The 19,160-nt window shown below is 40.7% G+C and overlaps 1 protein-coding gene across 6 annotated transcripts in view; it reads left to right on the forward strand.

Annotated features, from left to right (window-relative positions):
- Positions 1–19,160, forward strand: part of CCDC88A (coiled-coil domain containing 88A) — a 209,248-nt gene that overhangs the window by 137,017 nt on the left and 53,071 nt on the right. For all 6 annotated transcript variants that reach the window (XM_006021570.3, XM_006021573.3, XM_006021571.3 and 3 more), the window contains exons 14-17: positions 6,453–6,590; positions 10,090–11,160; positions 11,997–12,124; positions 16,510–16,651. In XM_006021570.3, coding sequence (XP_006021632.1) covers positions 6,453–6,590; positions 10,090–11,160; positions 11,997–12,124; positions 16,510–16,651 — 1,479 coding nt within the window. The remainder of the gene's footprint in view (positions 1–6,452; positions 6,591–10,089; positions 11,161–11,996; positions 12,125–16,509; positions 16,652–19,160) is intronic.

Here is a 19,160-nt window from a genome sequence, read left to right on the forward strand (position 1 = left end):
CTCTTTCCCCTCACCGGCACCACAGGTTCTGGCCCAGCCCCTCCTCTCAAGCTGCAAACGTGGCCTGAGTCAGGGGCAGGGCAAGGCCAGCTGGGTCAGGCTGAGGTCAGGGTTGTTTGCCTCGCAACTAGAACCCAATTAAACAGCCTGAGGTGCTGCAGCTGGCGGCTGGTTCTGCTGGCTGCTGTTGGAGGCTTTTAGAGAGGCAGCCACCATTTCCTGGGTTTTGAAGGGGCTCTGTGGGCCAGAGGGAAATGCTTGGTGGGCTGGATGTGGCCCACGGGCCGTATTTTGCTCACCCCTGCTCTAGTAGGTGCTTTTATAGCACCTGACTCTAAGGTGCCAGGGTAGTCACGTTTGCATTGATCAAATGGCTGCTACTGGGATGACACTGACTACAGGAACAGACACCAATAGTATACCAACATAATATACATCAGCATAGAGTTACTGCTCACATATAGAGGAGGGGTAGCTTTACCTTGGAGTTGAGTGACATATTTGGAGTAGGGCCGTGCTCCACTTTTACTCCATAGAAAAGATGCTATGTGTCTGCACCTACTGTGTGTCAATTGAGGCTTAGACATTGGTGCCACAAGGGACACATGTCACAGCAAAATCAACTGGAATAGAGGCCATTATAATATTTTTACAAGATGGCCTCATTTTAGAGGACAGGGACAGAACTTTTCTGAGGGGAAAAAGTCAGTGACGAGGCATGCTATACTTTAAGAAACCCAGGTTCAGTACTACTGTCATATAACAAATTCCTGAGGATTGCTGTTCTTACCAATTCTCTGACAAATGCAGATTCCTGTCATGATTTGAATTTGTGCATGAGTCTTAATGAAATCACCTTTCCACCTCAGAGTTCATTTGTAGTTTGCTTCTTCTCTTTCTCATTACTTGTTACCTCTTTGTCCAACAGGTTTTGGAGTTTGGTATGGTCTCAGCAAAGTCTCTGTCGTATGTTCCATCAGTCATGGTACTTTCATGAGCCAACCAGCCTGTTTCCCTAAGGTCAACACAAATGCCTTCCTTGTGTAAAAAGAAAGCGGTACTGCTCCTGTTTCAATCAAATCTAAATATCTTAAGGAAATGGAAATATTCATCTTAGGGTAATAGAAACTATTTTCTACATCCTGTCGTGAAGATCATCTGACATGGAAGGGACTGAAGTAAAATTCTCTTATCTGTAAATTTCATTCTAGGACTTTTCATGGCAGACAGTATAACCTTCCCTCAGATAGTTGTTACACCTACATCTTTTTTGGCTGTTGCTTTATGTTGAGCCATTTAAAAGGAAATGCCTACTTTTCATTTCAAGGCAAATGTATGAATTGAGTAGCACTTTTAAACTTTCACACACACTGTGGTTTTCAAAGTCGGTAGTTGTTGTTCCCGAGGTTTCCCTGAGACATGGTCAAGAGGGGGATTCTGGTCTCAGAGCAAAAATGTGATCCACTATGGAGATGGTGAATGCTCCACTGTTAATGAAATGTGTTAACAGTCCTTGAATGAAAAGGCACAGGTAAAACTTTTTCTTCTTTCCATTGTACTGTATGATTCAGATATTTACCATTCACAACTATTCTCTTTGGTTAGTTATCTGCTTGCAGCATGATGTGCTCCAGCATTATAGAGCTGTTTATAGCAAGACAGGGTACTTTCCTGTTTCTCAATTAATAGATATGTGGTGAACCTAAATAAAACACTTCTAAAATGTTCACAGCACTTTTCTACCTAGGCATAATCTTGGACAGCTTCATGTGGAGAACTTTTATCTTCCAAGGTCTTGTCTTAGAAGGCTACTTTGGACTGCACAGCAGGGCCTGTATCACAGGGATGCCTGACAAGTAGTTCTTGGCTCCTGAAGGACACATTACCTCTTAATCAAATATTTAGTTTCTTTGAGAGCTGGGGACCTCGAGAAATCATAAAGTCTAAAGTCAGGTTCACTGAATTGCCTATTCTTTCCTGCTAGAGGAACAGTTTAGTTGTACAGAGATAAGTTCCTGCCATATGCCATTGGTGAAGCATTCCCTTGAGGGACTGATTGACCTCTAGGTGCCATATGAGGCTTCACAGCATTATTCATCACTTGCCCAATCTTATGACCAAGATCTGTAAGGCCACCACTTAGTATTCACTTTACACATTTATTAAAATTTGCCATGCAGACCTCAACACTTCTGCAGAGACAGATTTTGCAGGTAAAGTATTCCAGGCTCCATTTCAAGTGAGTCTGTCTTCTTCCTGAAGGTACTGTTTACCATATCCACTAGTTCTTCTGTATTTCCTGTAAGATAATAGCAGAAGGAAAAGAAACATGATTCACCAACAAAGGAGTTTATCAGAACATCTCTTCTTTTATCCTGTGTGCAGCTCATGCTCCTCCTCTAACTTGTTTTTTTTTTCCCTTTTTCATTGGGGAATCTGGTTTGGACTTTGTGTTGAGTTTGAGGGGGAAGTCATCCTTGGGACACTTGCTCCTCTTTGACTTTGCATTTCATTATAAGTAGTGTTATAAATTCTAGTTCTTCTGTACTTCTAGCAGGATAGGAAAGGAGGAGGGAATAAATTTCCCATCTCCGCACTGAGAGGCAGAAAGAAATCCAGTACAGCCTGTTATATTTATAGATTTCATAGATTTCTAGGGTTGGAAGGGACCTTGTAGTTCATCGAGTCTGACCCCCTGCTCTAGGCAGGAAAGAGCACTGGGGTTAAATAACTCCAGCTAGGTGCCTATCTAATCTCTTCTTGAACACCTCAACTTCTGAGAAGGAAAAAGGGGTTGTGATTCAATTTAATTAAATTAAACATTGTTAATGAACTGAAAGAGGTGAGGGCTGTGGGGTTTTTTGCTTGCCTTCAATGAGAGGTGCCAGAGAAAGGTATGGCTTTGTCCTAGCGACTGGCAGAAGACCAGGCTGGCGTTTCGTGCCCTGGTGATCTTGGTTCAGTTTCTGGATCTGGTGTGATGCCCATTGCAATCCTGCACATCTCTGCCTCAGTTTCCCATCTCTAATGGCTACACTGGACGTTCTTTGGAGCAGGTATTGCTTTCGCTAGGTTGGTACAGGAACCCAGCAGGATGTGGCCCTGATTACAGCTGGAGTCTCTAGGCACCACAGTCCTGCTGGCTGCTTCCATATGACCAGGGGCATAAATTTAGGGAGGTACAGAAACACTGTTTAAATAAGAAGTGGGGGACAGGAAGCTTCCTTCCCTGGCTGGGGTTGATGTGATAGTACTGAATGGATTTGAAAAATGGTGACTTCTTTTGTTGTAGAGCCTTACTTTAACTGAGACTGGAATCAGACCGAGCAGGTTTCTGCAGCACGCTACCCGAACGTTCTCTATGGCAGAGGCCTTTCCAAGTGCTCTGGACCAAGGGACTGTGGTCAGCTCTCAGGATTCCCCATAGATCATAATGCCCCTGTAGCATCAAACTTGTGAGAACACGATGAAAGGTGCTCCACAGCCCAGTGCGACTTGTGGACAATTGCCTAGTACCTTACGGACCAGCGGTGGTCCAGGTTTGGGAACCAGTGCTCAAGAGAAGCATCCCTTACAGGCAATCAAAGCAAGATTTCAGTAGTACCACCTATTGCTTTACATCCGTGGAGCTTGAAGCCCTTTAGGGCTGAATCCTTAGTCTCATTTTCACAGGCAGGGAAACTGAGGCACAGAAAAGGGAGTGACTTACCCAACATCATTAAGGAGAGATGGGAAACAAATCTAGGTTTCCTTTGCAACAGGTCCAGTGGTCTATCCCGTATGCAAGGCTGCCTCTCCATTACATCATGAAACCCTCACCGACTCAGACCCTAAAGTTAGGGCAGTGACCTCTAAACAGGCTGGATTAGCAAATTAACCCCTTTTGGAGCACTGCATCTTTTGTTCAGATACACGCTAACAGATTTAGATATAAGGGCTGAGAATTAGAAGAGATCTGGCATAATTATTTCATATTTTGAGATTGTCTCAGGATATTTGTCCATGAATACGTTACTATGACATAGGTTTGGGTGTGAATTTATGTTATGTCAGCTGCCCTGCAGTTACAGTCCGTAGTAGATGCAAGGTAGCTTACCCCAGTTTCATTGAGTATTCATGTTGGCAGTTCCCACTGAGCTCCTGATGTGTTGTAAGTTCACATCCTAGCCTTCTTTAAGGTAATTTGTTTGTATGCCCTTGCCCTTGGATGAGTAAGTAAAGATTATCACCAAAATGAAATAACTTATTTATTGAAATTTTAAATTCTTAGGATTTAAGGAATTCCAAGATTTAAAGTGAAATCAGAGTCTTCAAGATAAGAAGATTACGTATTTGTGTCTTTTGTAAAAATGACCAAATCCTAAAAAATAACCAAATAAATCTCTTTTTAGCTTTGCTTATGATATATTAAGGTGCTGAGGATCCTGGCCACAGAAAAATTATCAGATTGCAAATTTAAGGACATTGAGCAGAACTTCAGATATCAGAAGATACTATCTGGATGCCAATCCACAGTAGAAATGATTTTAGCATCTGAGACTGAAGTAACTGTGGAATTCTTCCTGTCTAGACCTTTTCTGCCAAACCAGATTCTCTAAAGATTTAATTAAAAAAATTATAGCAGGTTTGCAACTAAAAACAGACAGTTAATGTAACTTCTTTATTTTGGGTTGATACAAGTATGTAGTTTGATGTAATAATGCATTATCATGCAAAACTAAATTACATTTAAGCTTTCACACTGTCCTTAAAAATAATGTTTGTAGGAAAATAAAATTTAAGAACAAAAATATTTACAATTAAAATTACTGTACCAGCTTTCAAGGACCTAAGCATAAGACTTAGGAAGCCTCTTCCCACCCACACTTTTTTGATGTTCTAGCCTCCAAAATTAAGTGGTTAGGGCACTCGTCCAGCAAACTAGGGAACTAGGCTTTAAGCCCCCTTTCCCAGAGGGGGTTGGGGTTTGCATCTCTCTGCCTTCCCAGCACAGTGCTCTGACTACTATCTCAGAGGTTAGGCATTATCCAATTACCCTTGCCAGCGCACCTCTTGAAATGGAGCCATTGCCTCTTGTACTTAATGGCCATTGGAGAGAAGTGTTCCTGGATTTTCCTGGCTTCACATATCACTCTTTCAAGTCAGTGAATAAGTGACTCTTGGCACTTTCTGAGGGAGGGAGAATAGAGTACCTATAAGGCAGTTTCCAGCCTTCATATAGACCAGAGGTTGGCAACATTTCTGAACAGAGCGCTGAAAACACCCGCAAACTTGGCTTGTAAGATGTTGGTGTGCCGGGGCGGACGGCGGAGCAGCTGCAAGGGGCCCAATCCTTGTTGTGGCAGTGCAGCCCTGGCCTCTTCCCTGCTGTTCACCCTGACGTGCGCATGCCAAGCCAAATGCCTTCACGTGCTGCACTCTGGCACCTGTGCTGGGGGTTGCCTACCCCTGATACAGAAGATGAATATAAAAGCTAGAGATGCTTGGCCCTTAGTGGGAGTGTAAATAAGGGGGGGTGTGGTCTCTGACTCGGATGTCATATACTTATTTTATTGATTTCTAAAAGCCTGCCCTTGTGATAGGTCTTAAGGATAAGGTGCAAAATATGGTAATCTTTGGTTTATAGGATCGACAATTAAAAATTGAATTAATGCCCAAATGTCATAGTGAGTTCATTACTTTTTATGGGGCTCATGCTTTTTGGCAGCCCTTACTTGAAATATAGATGCTATCAGTTTTAAGAAAATCTCCCTTTGCTTATGAACTTATGCCCTCTGAACACACAGACTTGGAAGGAGAAGGGGAAGAGATTTAGAAATCTTTTAACTTATTTTCATTTTTAAGTATGTTCTCATAACTATAACCAAGGAAGAAGGCAAGATAACTCCATACATTTAGTTCTTTTTTTGCTGGAAATATTTATACTTAATTCTTTAAAAATATATTGTGTACATTATACTATTGAACAATATTCAGCTTGCATAAAATAAAGAATCAATGGAGAAGCAGTGAAGGAGCATTCAAAATAGGAACTTTCCTAAGAAAGATTTGGAAAATATCCATCGTCTAGTAAAATTTGGTCAGTTTTATATAGACAAAAAAAAGACATGCTTTTATCTCTGAGTATAAAAAATACTGACATAGGTGATTGAGTATTATTCAGAGATGAGATAAAGTCTGTCCATTTCAACTATATTGTGTCTCTATTTTTACTATTAGATAAAAGTTAGTTCAAATGGGGAGGGGGGTGATGCATTTTCCAGATCTTAATTTATTTCTATAAAATATTAGTGGGAGCCTTTGAATTATTTTCAGTAGATTTCTGAATCAAGCCTTAATGCATATGTTGAATTTGAAAATGAATAATGAAAAACTTTTCACTTTACCCCTTAAGAGTAGTCATATATGCTTGTAGTCATATCTGGATGAATTTTTAATATTTTTCTCTTTAGCTGGAAGGACTTGAGAATGAAATTAGCCAAGAGAAACAAAGTCTTCAAAATAGTCAAAACCTGAGCAAAGATCTGATGAAAGAGAAAATACAGCTTGAAAAAGCAATTGAGACACTCCGAGAAAACTCAGAGAGACAGGTGAGTAACATACTGATTAAACATTGCGCTTTGGCCCCTTTACACTTGGCATAGATATCTTAAAGGCAACAGGTCTGCACATTAAGCAATATCTGTATTATATAGGCTTCCTTGAGATATAGAGTTACTCTGGGAGGCAAAGCTAGGGATAAGAATTTGTTTTTGGAATTTAGCAGTGCGCTACTTGTTCTCTACTGTTTCTATGGCCTTACTGACCAAGTAGAAATTAGGGCTGCCTAGAGGTATAGTTCAGCCAGAATAGAAAATCAGGGACTTAACTAGAATTTACTCTTTGACCAAGTACCACTCTGTGCAGAAGAAACGGTGGCTAGAGATCTGTTACCAGCCCCAGTAAGAGTTACAGCAGTCTAGGGTTAGTAGTGCTGGTGGAAGAATGATAGAATGGAACTTTGCTCTGCTGTGCTCTTTCCCCAAACTTCCCTTTTTCTTTGTAAGACACCATCTATAGTACAAATGTGGAGGACAGTTGGCCCAAGAAGCTGCCTCTGCCTAATTTAAAACTATGTGGAGTTCCCTCTACCAGAGGAATTCCCTGCGGACATTTTACAAATAGATTCCGGGCCCTTTGAGCTGTTTGAATACCAAAAAGGGACTGAATCTCAGTAGAGAATATGCCCCTAAATACATAACTCCGTTTAAACAGCTTGATTGTCACAGATAAAATCTTCAGCTTTTTAGCTACATTTAAACTTTCAATAGACATTGTTTTAGGATACAGAGTATAATGCAAACCATCTGGAAAAAGAGGGAGGGAGGTCTTATTTAGGCTCCTGACAGATGTTATATTTATCATGAGCTTAGCATGTTAATCATGCAATAAATTGTAATATGCCACATGTTTGATCAGTTTATCATGTGATAAAAATGACAAACTAGTCACAAGGAAAGATGTTTAATGTGAAACATCTTTGTGGTTGTTGGCATTATGCTTTAATTTGAATGTTTAGCATGTTAAAGCCATGCTGTGCAGCCCAGCAGCTCCCCATGCACCAGCAAGTAAAACTTCGCCATGCAGACTGATACTGTGCTTGGAGATCTTTAAAGCCTTGGTATGTAACCCATATCCCTAATGTTGGGCTGCACAGCATGACTTTAAAGATGGGCACACAGTGGGTGCAGGCAAGTGAAGCTCCTTGCTGTAACTCATGGCACTTTGCAGGACGTTCCATGGATTACAGCTGTCCCCAGGACCCTACAGACATTTGCTGTTGGGTCCTGGGGATTGGGAGATGAGCTGCAGTTTAAAGCAGCTGCATCTGCAGCCGCTCTCCTCTAGCAATGCCCCTCCCAGCCTTGGCACTGTTTTCAGAATGGCAGGGGGCAAAGGGAGTGGAGGGAGCTCATTCTGGGGGTTGCCCAGCCAGCACTGGAGGGTGGGGTGGGTGAACTGGAGCTTCAGAGAGATGACAAGAGGTATTCCAATCCACCTGCCCCACATCCAACACCAGCTGGGCAGCCCCCAGAATGAGCTCCCTCTGCTCCCTTCCCCACCTCCCATTCTGAAGACAGTCCAGGGAGCAGGGCTTGGCCGCATCTACTTTGGAGCATCGTCATCTGGACTCTCATATAACGAGGATTCAGATTTTCACATGATTGGCCATTTTTAAAAGCACTCTGCAGCTGTGTACTTCTGTCAGAGCACAGCTGTAGTGTGCTTTCAGTGGCCAATCACACAACAAACTGTCATGTCTGTCAGCACCCAGTGGGATCAGAGAAATTATATCCCAGATTCCAAAAATTGCGTGTCCTGCCCTGCCAAGTCTTGGACGACTGGGATAAAATTCCTTAAATCTCTTTTTAAATTAATGTCGGCCAAGGGCCTTAGTTCCACTGAAACAAAAATATTCAACATTAAAATCTGCACTCTTTTTTTTAAATGACTGCACTATGCTTGGGTTTTTAAAGTGGGGATACAAAAGGGCATGTTAAACTGGTTGTTTAATATTGTACGTAATGGAGTAGTTCAAAAACTATGCCTGTTGTGTTTGTTCTTTTGAGAAGCATTTTCCATAAATAGATTATAGAAACATTACTAATTATGCATTAGTATAAATTGTATTTGAAAACAGGATTATGTTTTAATGATCTATTGTAACAATTTTTGAAGAAGTTATGAGCCCCAGTGCAGCTCTCCACTTCAGCACCAGTGTAAATTTAAGCACGTGAATGGAGCTGAATCTTCAGGGACATTGTTCATGCTTTAAAGTATGTACTTAGGTGATTTGGAGTGTCACCATTGTTCAGAACTTTCCTAAGATTTGTACTGATGCCACACGAATGTAACTTATTCATACAAACAAACAAAACATACAATTTAGTTCCATATTAACTAAATTGGTAGTATAAAAGACTTATCGATCATAACTTCACAGTTAATGTTTAAATATTGTCAATACATAAAAACATAGTCAATAAATTATATTTACTGTTTGTATTCAGCAATGTTGAGTTATGTAAAAGAACATCACAAAAATTTTATATGCAGATTCCCATTCTAGGAGTCTCATGGGGATTTCAAAGCATTTCACCATTCCTGGGCCATGTACATGTCAATCTTCATATCCAAACAGGCGAATGAAAGCACATATGAAAGAACAGAGTCTATAACTTTTTAAAACCTTTTTATACAATTTGTACTGTAAATCAGAGGTTTTCAACATTTTAATAAGCGTACCCCTGGGGGGGGGGGCGGGTGGCGGGTGGCGAGGCTGGTTTACTTACACATCTCACTGGGTTGTTTAGTTACCTACCAGGTCATAAACCCAGTAGTCTAACGCCTTCAGCAAAAGCCCCACACCTGAATATTGGTTTGGATACACTCTTAAATTTAAGAGGTGCAGATGTATGCATTTGTTAGATCCCTTTTGCAAAAAAGCTAGTGATTTTCTTAATAAAAGATGAGAATAGTCTTGTTATATGGAGTCAAAAAACTTGGTAGAGGTTTAATCATAGGCTCTACCTACTCCAGAGATCAACTCTATATTTTCAAATAAAATAATAAGCTAGGGAGATAATTGCCTCCTGTTCCCCACCCCATCCTTCCTTGAACCTACATGTAGAATCTTATCCAAAGTCATGATTTAACTGATTTTCTCTTTTTTGAGATGTGTCCATTTCAACTATATTGTGTCTCTTAAAGCACCAGTGTTTCAGAAAAAGCCATTGTGTTAAAAGGTGACCAGAAGTATTTTGTGTTTAGCTTGTTTTTTTTACTTTAAAAAATGTCCTTGAAAAAGTTCTGTACTTAAAATTTGTTGCATAACTATCAGCCTACATATACTACATGCTATTATATGTATGGTAGAATAAACCACAGAATTTTTTTTTATAAGAATGTAATCCATCTACACCTATCTTACCTTAGCAACCTGCTGTATATGTATATGTTGTGTGTATGTACGTGTATAGATATATAAATGAATGATTTATTTGTTTGCATGTAACTGACCTAATTTAACATTTCTTTTTAATTATTTAGATTAGGCTATTAGAACAGGAGAATGAACACTTGAATCAAACTGTAGCTTCTCTAAGGCAACGCTCACAAATCAGTGCTGAAGCAAGAGTGAAGGAAATTGAAAAAGAAAATAAAATTCTCCATGAATCTATCAAAGAGACCAGCAGTAAGTTAAATAAGATTGAATTTGAAAAAAGGCAAGCCAGAAAAGAACTAGAACATTATAAAGAGAAAGGAGAAAGAGCAGAAGAGCTTGAGAATGAATTACATCACCTTGAAAAGGAAAATGAATTATTACAGAAAAAGATTACCAATTTAAAAATTACATGTGAGAAGATAGAAGCCTTAGAGCAAGAAAACTCAGAATTGGAGGTAGAAAATAGAAAGCTGAAAAAAACTTTGGATAGCTTAAAAAATCTGACATATCAGTTAGAGTCCTTGGAAAAAGAGAATTCACAACTTGATGAAGAAAATTTAGATCTAAGAAGAACAGTTGAATCTTTGAAATGTACAAGCATGAAGATGGCACAATTACAGTTAGAAAATAAAGAACTGGAAACAGAAAAGGAACAACTTAAGAAAGGCCTGGAGCTTATGAAAGCCTCTTTCAAGAAAACAGAACGCTTAGAAGTCAGCTACCAAGGTTTAGATACTGAAAACCAAAGGTTACAGAAAGCCTTAGAAAATAGCAACAAAAAGATTCAACAGTTGGAAAGTGAACTACAGGATTTGGAAACTGAAAATCAAACTCTGCAGAAGAATCTGGAGGAATTAAAAATCTCCAGTAAACGCCTCGAGCAATTGGAGAAGGAGAACAAGCTATTGGAACAGGAGACATCTCAACTGGAAAAGGATAAGAAGCAATTAGAAAAAGAAAATAAGAGGCTTCGACAGCAGGCAGAAATTAAAGACAGTACATTAGAAGAAAACAATGTAAAAATTAGTCACCTGGAAAAGGAAAATAAATCTCTATTCAAAGAGATAGGTATATTTAAAGATTCATGTGTACGTTTAAAAGAGCTAGAAAAAGAAAATAAAGAACTTGTGAAAAGAGCTACCATTGATAAGAAAACCCTTGTCACACTGCGAGAGGTAATTTGCAACTGATTTCCATTCTTGTATTAAGCTACTTATAACATAGAGGAAAAGGTACTACTAGTAATTTCTGAAAAAGCATTTTCCTATCTTGTTCATATGTTTAAATCAATAACATGTATAGTATCAATATTTATAAACAACTTTTAATGATAATGAAGATCTTTCATACTGTATTCCTGAATCATTTAACTTCAGCATTATTAATCTCTCATATTGCTTATAAAACCTACGTAGGTATTATTTGTGTTGTTAGGGAACCTTTTACAGACTCTTAGTTAAGTACCTACTCTGACTAAAAGGTTAGTTTGCTTCTTGATAGTGTTATGTTACCCATGATCGTCCAGGAAATATGCGAGAGGCAAGGATTTTTGTGGGTGATATCTTTTAATGGATCCGCTGCAGGTACAGTGAAAAACAGGTATACCAGAAGATTACTGTGCCTGCTTTTCACTCAGACCTAAAGAAGAATGCACTGGATTCAAAAGCTTGTCTAAGTCTATCCCAACCATAAAGCTGGTCCCATAAAAGATAGCATCCATAAAAATCCTTGTCTCTCACATACTTTGTTATTTATTTTTTCCTAATGATCCAACAAAGTTTAAAAGGGAATTCCTACTAAAAGAAAGAAAGTAAACCCCTATGATGAAATCATACTTGTATTTAATCAAAAGTTGTAGTTGTGTGGAAGGACAAAGTTAACTTTAACAGATTATGCAAGCTACATGTACATATACAAAGCTCAGATATAGATAGTTCCCAGAAACTAGTGTTGTATTATTTCTTTTTTCAGTTTAATTTCTCTTTATTGACTTTTATTTCTCTTGTGCAAGGATTTGGTGAGTGAAAAACTGAAGACGCAGCAAATGAATAACGATCTAGAAAAACTTACCCATGAACTTGAAAAGATAGGCTTAAATAAAGAGCGCCTCTTGCATGATGAACAGAGCACTGATGACAGGTGAGGGTGAATCAACCTTTGTGGGATAGTTCAGTGTTGTTTGCAATAATAGAATATTCTGTTTTTCCTTCAGCAATTTTCTCCCTAAATTGTAATTTTTGAGAAAATGTAAATAAGCTAGAAAACAGACTCTCTTTGAAAATAACATGTTGTGGTAATAAATGTCCTCCAGGAGTGGAATGGGGGGAAGAGGGAGGGGATGGGGCACTCTAATTAGAGCAGCTCCAAGAACAGCTCTAATAAAGCGTTTGGAGTGTCGTGTGTATAAGTGTCCCTGTGCTGAAAACTGGCAGTGGGGGCATTTTAACTAAAGCTTATCAAACAAGCTTTAATTAAAGCACCCCTGCTGCCATTTTTCAGTGCAGAGATGCTGATACATGTGACCCTGGAGTCCTCTGGAGCATGGTAATTACCACACTCCAGCAGACTTGATTAATATAGTCTGCTCCAACGTGATGTAATTACAGCACATCAGAGCAGCCTAGCTGCGCATGTATAAGCGCCTCCAGATTCCAGATATCTATGTCTTTGAAAGTAAATTGCCACGTTGGTGCTAAGAAATACAGAAATGTATGGCAACAGCTACTGTTTGTGTGATTGCTCATATTCTGAAACTTCTAGTCAGCAGTAGGAACAAAAGACAGAGCTGTTTTAAATGTTAATAGGCTCAGTATTTTGACTACTTCAAACTTTAGGATTCTTGTCACTGTAAGATTATCCACGCTCCTCTCAACATCCCCACTTGTGTGGGCTGGGTAGTAGCCAATATTTTGAGCCTCTCCCAATCCCCACACTGTCTCTTGTCACTCTACCACACCTGCTAATATACAACAGCTGAGATCCTGACATCTGTTTCCTGTGCTCTGTTCCATGTTGTGTCCTGTTTGACTGGGGTTCAGGGAAAGTGAATGTCAGGAAAAGACTTAGCATGGGCTTCTAGCCAGCCCTTCTTTCATGATGCCATTCATTTGTGAAAACATGACTGGTCTAGTAGTCTGTGATTACTACTGATTGTCATAAATGTGGGGACAAATTCCAAGCCTTCTTTTAGTGATTTTTTTTTTTTTTTTTTTTTTTTAAGATTCTAGGCCTTCTCTCCAGGAGGCAGCTAGATATTTTATCTTCATTCCCCCTTTGCCTACTGCCAGTGGTCTGTTGCTGGATAGTGTCTGCGCCTCTGGAGGAATCTCCCAGTACTTTTTGTTTTCTAGCAGTATCTGTCCTCAGCCTCCTTTCCCAAGGTGGAAATACTCTTAGTCAGAAGAGTATTTAGACCTAGGATTTTTTCCTCAGTGTTCATGATCAGTGCTGAATCAGGGGATGTAGAGCAGTTCATGCCAACACAGCATTAAGAGTTAATTCGTGGTTACACAGTGTGAATCTCTGTTCCCCTCCGGGAAATATACCACATGAAAAGGGCCTGGTCCCTTAGCAAGACACAGGGAACACTTATGCTTTTTGATGTAGAAGCCTAAGTTCAATCTCTGTAGATGGCTTTTTCAATGACATTATTACAAGTAGTGTTCTGTAATGAGGATTTGAGCTGTTGGGGACCTTAAACACTGGGGCTGAGCTTCCTTAGAGAGAAGAAGCCTGTCTGTCTGTGACATAGCAGAGGCTGTGGATTAACATCATCTATTATTAGACCATGTATAGAGACTTCTGAGTTGGGTTCTGTTTCTTAGCTGACATTGTTGGTTAACTAGGATTTCATTATTTCAGGGGTGCACAATACATTAATGACACATATATTGCTGTACCAGGGTCTTCCATTGCTTCCTTTGCTTCTGAATTCTTTTAGGTAGTTATGAGAGCTGTTGCCCAAGAAAATATTCTATTGAAGGCCATATACACTGGGGGCTAGCTGGCATTCCTTTTCTAAGATGCTGAAAACCTATAAATGAGGAATGTTTGTTTTACTTAACAGAGATATTGGCTTGTTCAGGATCATAATTTCTAAAACTTAGGTCCCTTCCAGCCCTAATGTCTATGAAATCTATGAAAACTGTCATAACTTGTGGTCATTATTCTCAACTTCTGCTATTAGTGTCTTCTGGTGGAGCAGAAAGACACAGTCATCATTCATTATTCAGCCTTTATTGGTAGGCATGCCCAATTCTTACGAAGCTTTTGGAATGCTAGTCTTTTGTACACAAGCTGTTTTCTGTTTCTGTGTATTCCTGGCCTGGCTCTTCATTTTGGTATGGAGATGGAAGATATTTCACTTGCATCTAACATATCTCCTCCCTGGAAATGTACAGGAGTAGGCATGTTTTTTTTCTTCTGAACATTCTTAGCAGTATCTTTAAAATCTTTCCCTCTTCCTAGGCCTGACCTGACCTAGTCTGATAAGGAGGACATTACATTTTTTTCAGTTTGTTGCTTTGCTTTTCAAACTCTTTGCGTTGGATTCTTTAGAAAAAGTAGATCCATCCTTCACACATTCTGTTTAAGATTCTTCAAAGTTTATTTCATAACCAGGCAGTTGTTTGAACCCAGAGAATAAATCTCTATTACTAATCTTTGCCATGTTTCTTCTCTATCTACCCTAGTATTGTCTTCACATGTGCTTCTATACAAGAAGTTAAAATGACCTTTCATCCATGGTGTGGTGATTACCTGCTTAGTGTTTGCCAGGTGTGTGCTCATCCTGAAATTCTGGGATGATCTCCCACTCACATGATAATGATATTTTAAGGCAACTGTATCTTCTTTCCAACCCTTTTACTGATAGTCCTCTGCTCCAGTTACTGTTTAGACCAGTGGTTCTCAACCTATTTGCCATAGTGGGCCACACTTGAAGCTCTCAATGTGTTGTGGGCTGCACCCGCCCAATTTACTTCTTGTATATCCATTTTAAAAATGTTTTAACAGGATGTCACATGGGCTGCAACAGTATGCTGATTGGGCTGCATGCAGCCACATGGGCTGAAAACCCCATTGGGCTAGACATACCTGTTATGCATTTAAGAATCTCATGCATAGTAGTGGACCTTATACACTTGGACTGGGTTAATAAACCTAGTATGCTGTTCAGGAGATGAGATTGGAGGCTAAAATGTGTTTAGTTTTTCCTTACCTTTGGGATAAATAGAAATATCTAAGATATAAAAATAGTAAGGAAAGAGATTTTATTCCAAGTTCTGAGAGCATGTAAAATAAGAGACTAAATAAAATGCTTAAACCACTTAAAAAGCATTTGTGATGTGATATTTTAATATTTTCTGAAATGGCTGTTAATTGTTTAAGATTGCATTGACAGTCTCAAGATGTTGTTTCCAGTCTACATATTCAGAATCTAACACTGCCCCTTAAAATAAATATATTTTTTCGCCATGCTCTGTGATATAGTAAATGCTGTTAATAACACCCTCCAAAAAGGTCAGTACTAGACACTGAAACAGAATCTTTTAAAGTAGCAGGAACTGGACTCAGTATGCAATTCCCACATTGTGAGCAGGTACATGAAATGAGCATTCACCTGCATAGTGTAGTCTTCCTCCTCTGTTGAACCTCTGTTTTATGAACAAGCAGGAAAAGGAAACTGATGAGAATCTTGCCTTCCAAATATTTCTTATTCTAATCAAGTTCAGTCTCCTGCTTGACTCTTTGAAATGGAGCCAACAGATAAAACTCAATAATTACATGCACACTAAAGACCCAAACAAAGCCAGTATACTGGTATGTATATTGCTGTTGATTTTATAATGTTGTAACTTTTTCTATATCAAGGAAATTTATTTTAAAAGAGAATAACATTCTAAAGGATTTACAGCTTTACAGTGATCACTTAAATATCTAAAGAGGAGAATTGAGGACTTGAGTATTGGTAATAAATGCACCTGGTAACATTTGGTCAAATATAGCCCAGGTCAAATGGAAGTGTATCTTTGCAGTGTTATCAGACATTCTAAGGACTGAAATGATGTGAAACCTTACAGTAGCCTGACAGGGCTGACCAGGACTGCAACCCCAGGTGCTGCCTTTTGGGAGGGGCGGGATGCAAAAATAGCTGGGGCAGCAGTAGCAACTGATTGTGCCACTGCCATTAGCACCATGGCATCCTGCACTGCTCTGTGTACCACAGCTGCTCTGGGCGTGAAGCTGTCCTGCTATGCCTTTGCATTCTTACCTACTTTCATTCCTGTAGTGGTCTTCCAAGTCAGCATTGAAGCATTTTGACAAGGATTCAGGGAAACTTACTCTGCTGCTGTCTCTGTAGACAACTAGTCTGTAGACAAATAGTCATCTTCCAAAACTAAGCTAGTTTCTCTAAAATCTTTCAAGAACATTACATTGGAATTTAACATGTATATGTAAATGTTTCAAATTTTATCCGTGTTGAAGTGTCAATAAAAAGTACATCTTCATATTTCGTTGAGTAGTAGGTACAAGCTTTTGGAGTCAAAATTAGAGTCTACCCTAAAAAAGTCTCTTGAAATAAAAGAAGAAAAAATTGCTGCTTTGGAAGCTCGTTTAGAAGAATCAACAAATTTAAATCAACAGCTGCGTCAGGAACTTAAAACAGTAAGGAAATAACATGACTATTTTTATTATATGAAATTATCGAATTTTTGTTGTTTTTCAACTTTAATTGCAGTGTATAATGAAACCTGAAAAATAAAGTATAACTGACAAAAAAAACCAAACAAGAAATCCTTACTCTTCTATCCAGATTCTTAAAGCTTCAGAAGTAGTGTTTTTCCATTATAAGACACATGAAATTTGTCTGGAATTTTCTGAGCACTAATTCTTTAAAAGCCAAAGTAACAAATACAGAAATATTTAAGATAGTCACATCTTTGATAAAAAAAGAATGACGGTCCCCTGAAATGATGATTTTGCACTGAGCATTTTGAGGTTTTCCTCAACATTTGCTATTTGTGAGTAACAGTGATTTAAAAATAAGTTATTAAAAAGTACCTAGCCTTTAGGGTAAAAATGTCAAATGCTTCACTTGCATGATTAGTAGTTCTTATGGATGTATTTCAAGTGCCATGATTTCTGCAATCTTTGCTACTCATATTGTCACATGCTACGACTTTTGCCTCAAGAATGATAGCTGAACAACTTGCAGTAGCCTATGGCAGCTGCAGAATACCACTGACTTCCACAAGGCTTATTAACACCAGAAAGGGGTGTTTAAAGAGGATATCCTTGAGGGCTTCGCATCAGACATATATTCAGCCTGCCCTTTTCACCAAGCAGCTGTTGAACTTGGTACAGGGATAGTGGAAGAAAGGACAGAGCCAGTGTCCTTTTTGGGAGAGGATGGAGCCAAGAACACTGACAAGTAGAATGGTAGAGGGACAGGATTTGGGGATGGCCAGCAGTCAAGAGATGAGGGAAAACTGAGTGGAGACCTGTTGGTTGTGCCCAGAGAGTGCCTGACAAGGAAACTCCATAAGGGAGAGTTAAGAAAGTAATTCTCTCCCATCAATTGGCAGGAAAAAAAGGGAGGACCCTTTCCCTTGGGTGCATTTAGTTTTGTGATGAAAATATACACCCACAAGAGCAAAGAATGAGCTCTGTTGAGACTTTAATAAAGGAGATAAAATTAGGGGTGCACTAATAGAGATTTTTTGGGACAATACCGATGACCTATTTTTAATGAGCCATATTGGCCAATACCGATTTGATTTCCGATATGCAGCCCCAGAGTGTGGAGAGCAGCAACCATCTGGTAAGTCTGTTGTGGGGGAAGGGTTATGGGGGGTGGGGGGCAAATCGGGGAGGGAGGGACTGGGGCTCAGTTAGGCGCTGCCCAGTTGGGGCAGGGGGAGCAAGGGACAGAGCCATGAGTGGCTCATCTAGGGGGCATGGTGGGAGGTGGCACCCCGGGAGGGCATGGGGGGAGCATGTGCCCCCGGATCTGTGTGTGAGGTGGGGGCAGGCTGCCGCTGGGGGCTGGGGCCGGGGCAGTGCTGAGCTCTTCCCAGCAGGGGGCTGGGCAGGGCTGCGCTCAGGGTGGGCGGTGGTGGTGCTGGGAAGGGGGCTATTGGGGAGGGCTGCAGCCACCCCACAATTTGCTGTAGCCCCCCTCCCAGTGCCTCTGCTGCCTGCTCTGAGTGCAGCCTGGTGCAGCTTCCCCACCAGAAAGAGCTCGGCACGGCCCCAGCCCCCAGCAGCAGCCCGCCCTTGCTCTGCATGCAGATCCGGGGACACATGCCCCCCATGCTCTCCTGGGGTACTGGTAGGAGTGGGAGCCCCCCCCAGACGAGCCATGGCTCCATCCCACGCCCTGCCCTGCCCCAGCTGTGCAACGCCTGCCCCACTCCCTCCCTCACCATGAGGGCCTTGATCTGCCCCACCATGCCCCTTCCCTTCCCCCACAACAGACTTACCAGCTGTTTCTGGCTGATCTCCACACTGTGCATGAATGCTGTGAGCCTCTGAAGGCTTTGGGGGGCACAGTGAGCTCCCACAGGCGGCGGCAGCACTGTCAGCAGGGGGGGCGTGGTGGTGGTGAGCTTCCGCAGGTGGCCACGGCACTGTGGGGGTGACGGGGGGCAAGCAAGCGCCGACCGGCTGTCAGCGACCACCCACAGACACCATCAGCAGTGGCTAGTGGCAATTGGGAACTGCCCACAGATCCTGTCAGCAGCAAGGTGTTGGGGGGTGTGGCGAGTGGCAACTGCCTGCACACACCACTGGCAGTGTTGGTGGTGCTTTTTCCTGGGGGTGCACCATCAAGCTCAAGGGGTGCACATACACCTGCATGCACCCCCTACACATTGCCAATGACACTGCAGTTCTGTGCTCCTGGCTGCCTGCATGCTGCTCTGCAGGTGCGCACATGCACAGGGTATTTATCAGCCATATTAGCCAAAAAAGAAATAAAAGGCAATTGCCAATACTGTCGATTTTCCTTATATTGGTGCTGATCCAATATATCAGTGCACCCCTAGATAAAATCTAAAATAAGTGAGAAGTTTGACAGATTGTAGATAAATGTTATATATCACAGGCCAGGGAATATTTCCTCAATGATGGTGTGTGAAAAGAATAATTTGACTGAACTTGGGTCTTGATTTGA

Source organism: Alligator sinensis, unplaced genomic scaffold, assembly GCF_000455745.1.
Source record: "Alligator sinensis unplaced genomic scaffold, ASM45574v1 scaffold432_1, whole genome shotgun sequence".
Lineage (NCBI taxonomy): Eukaryota > Metazoa > Chordata > Crocodylia > Alligatoridae > Alligator > Alligator sinensis.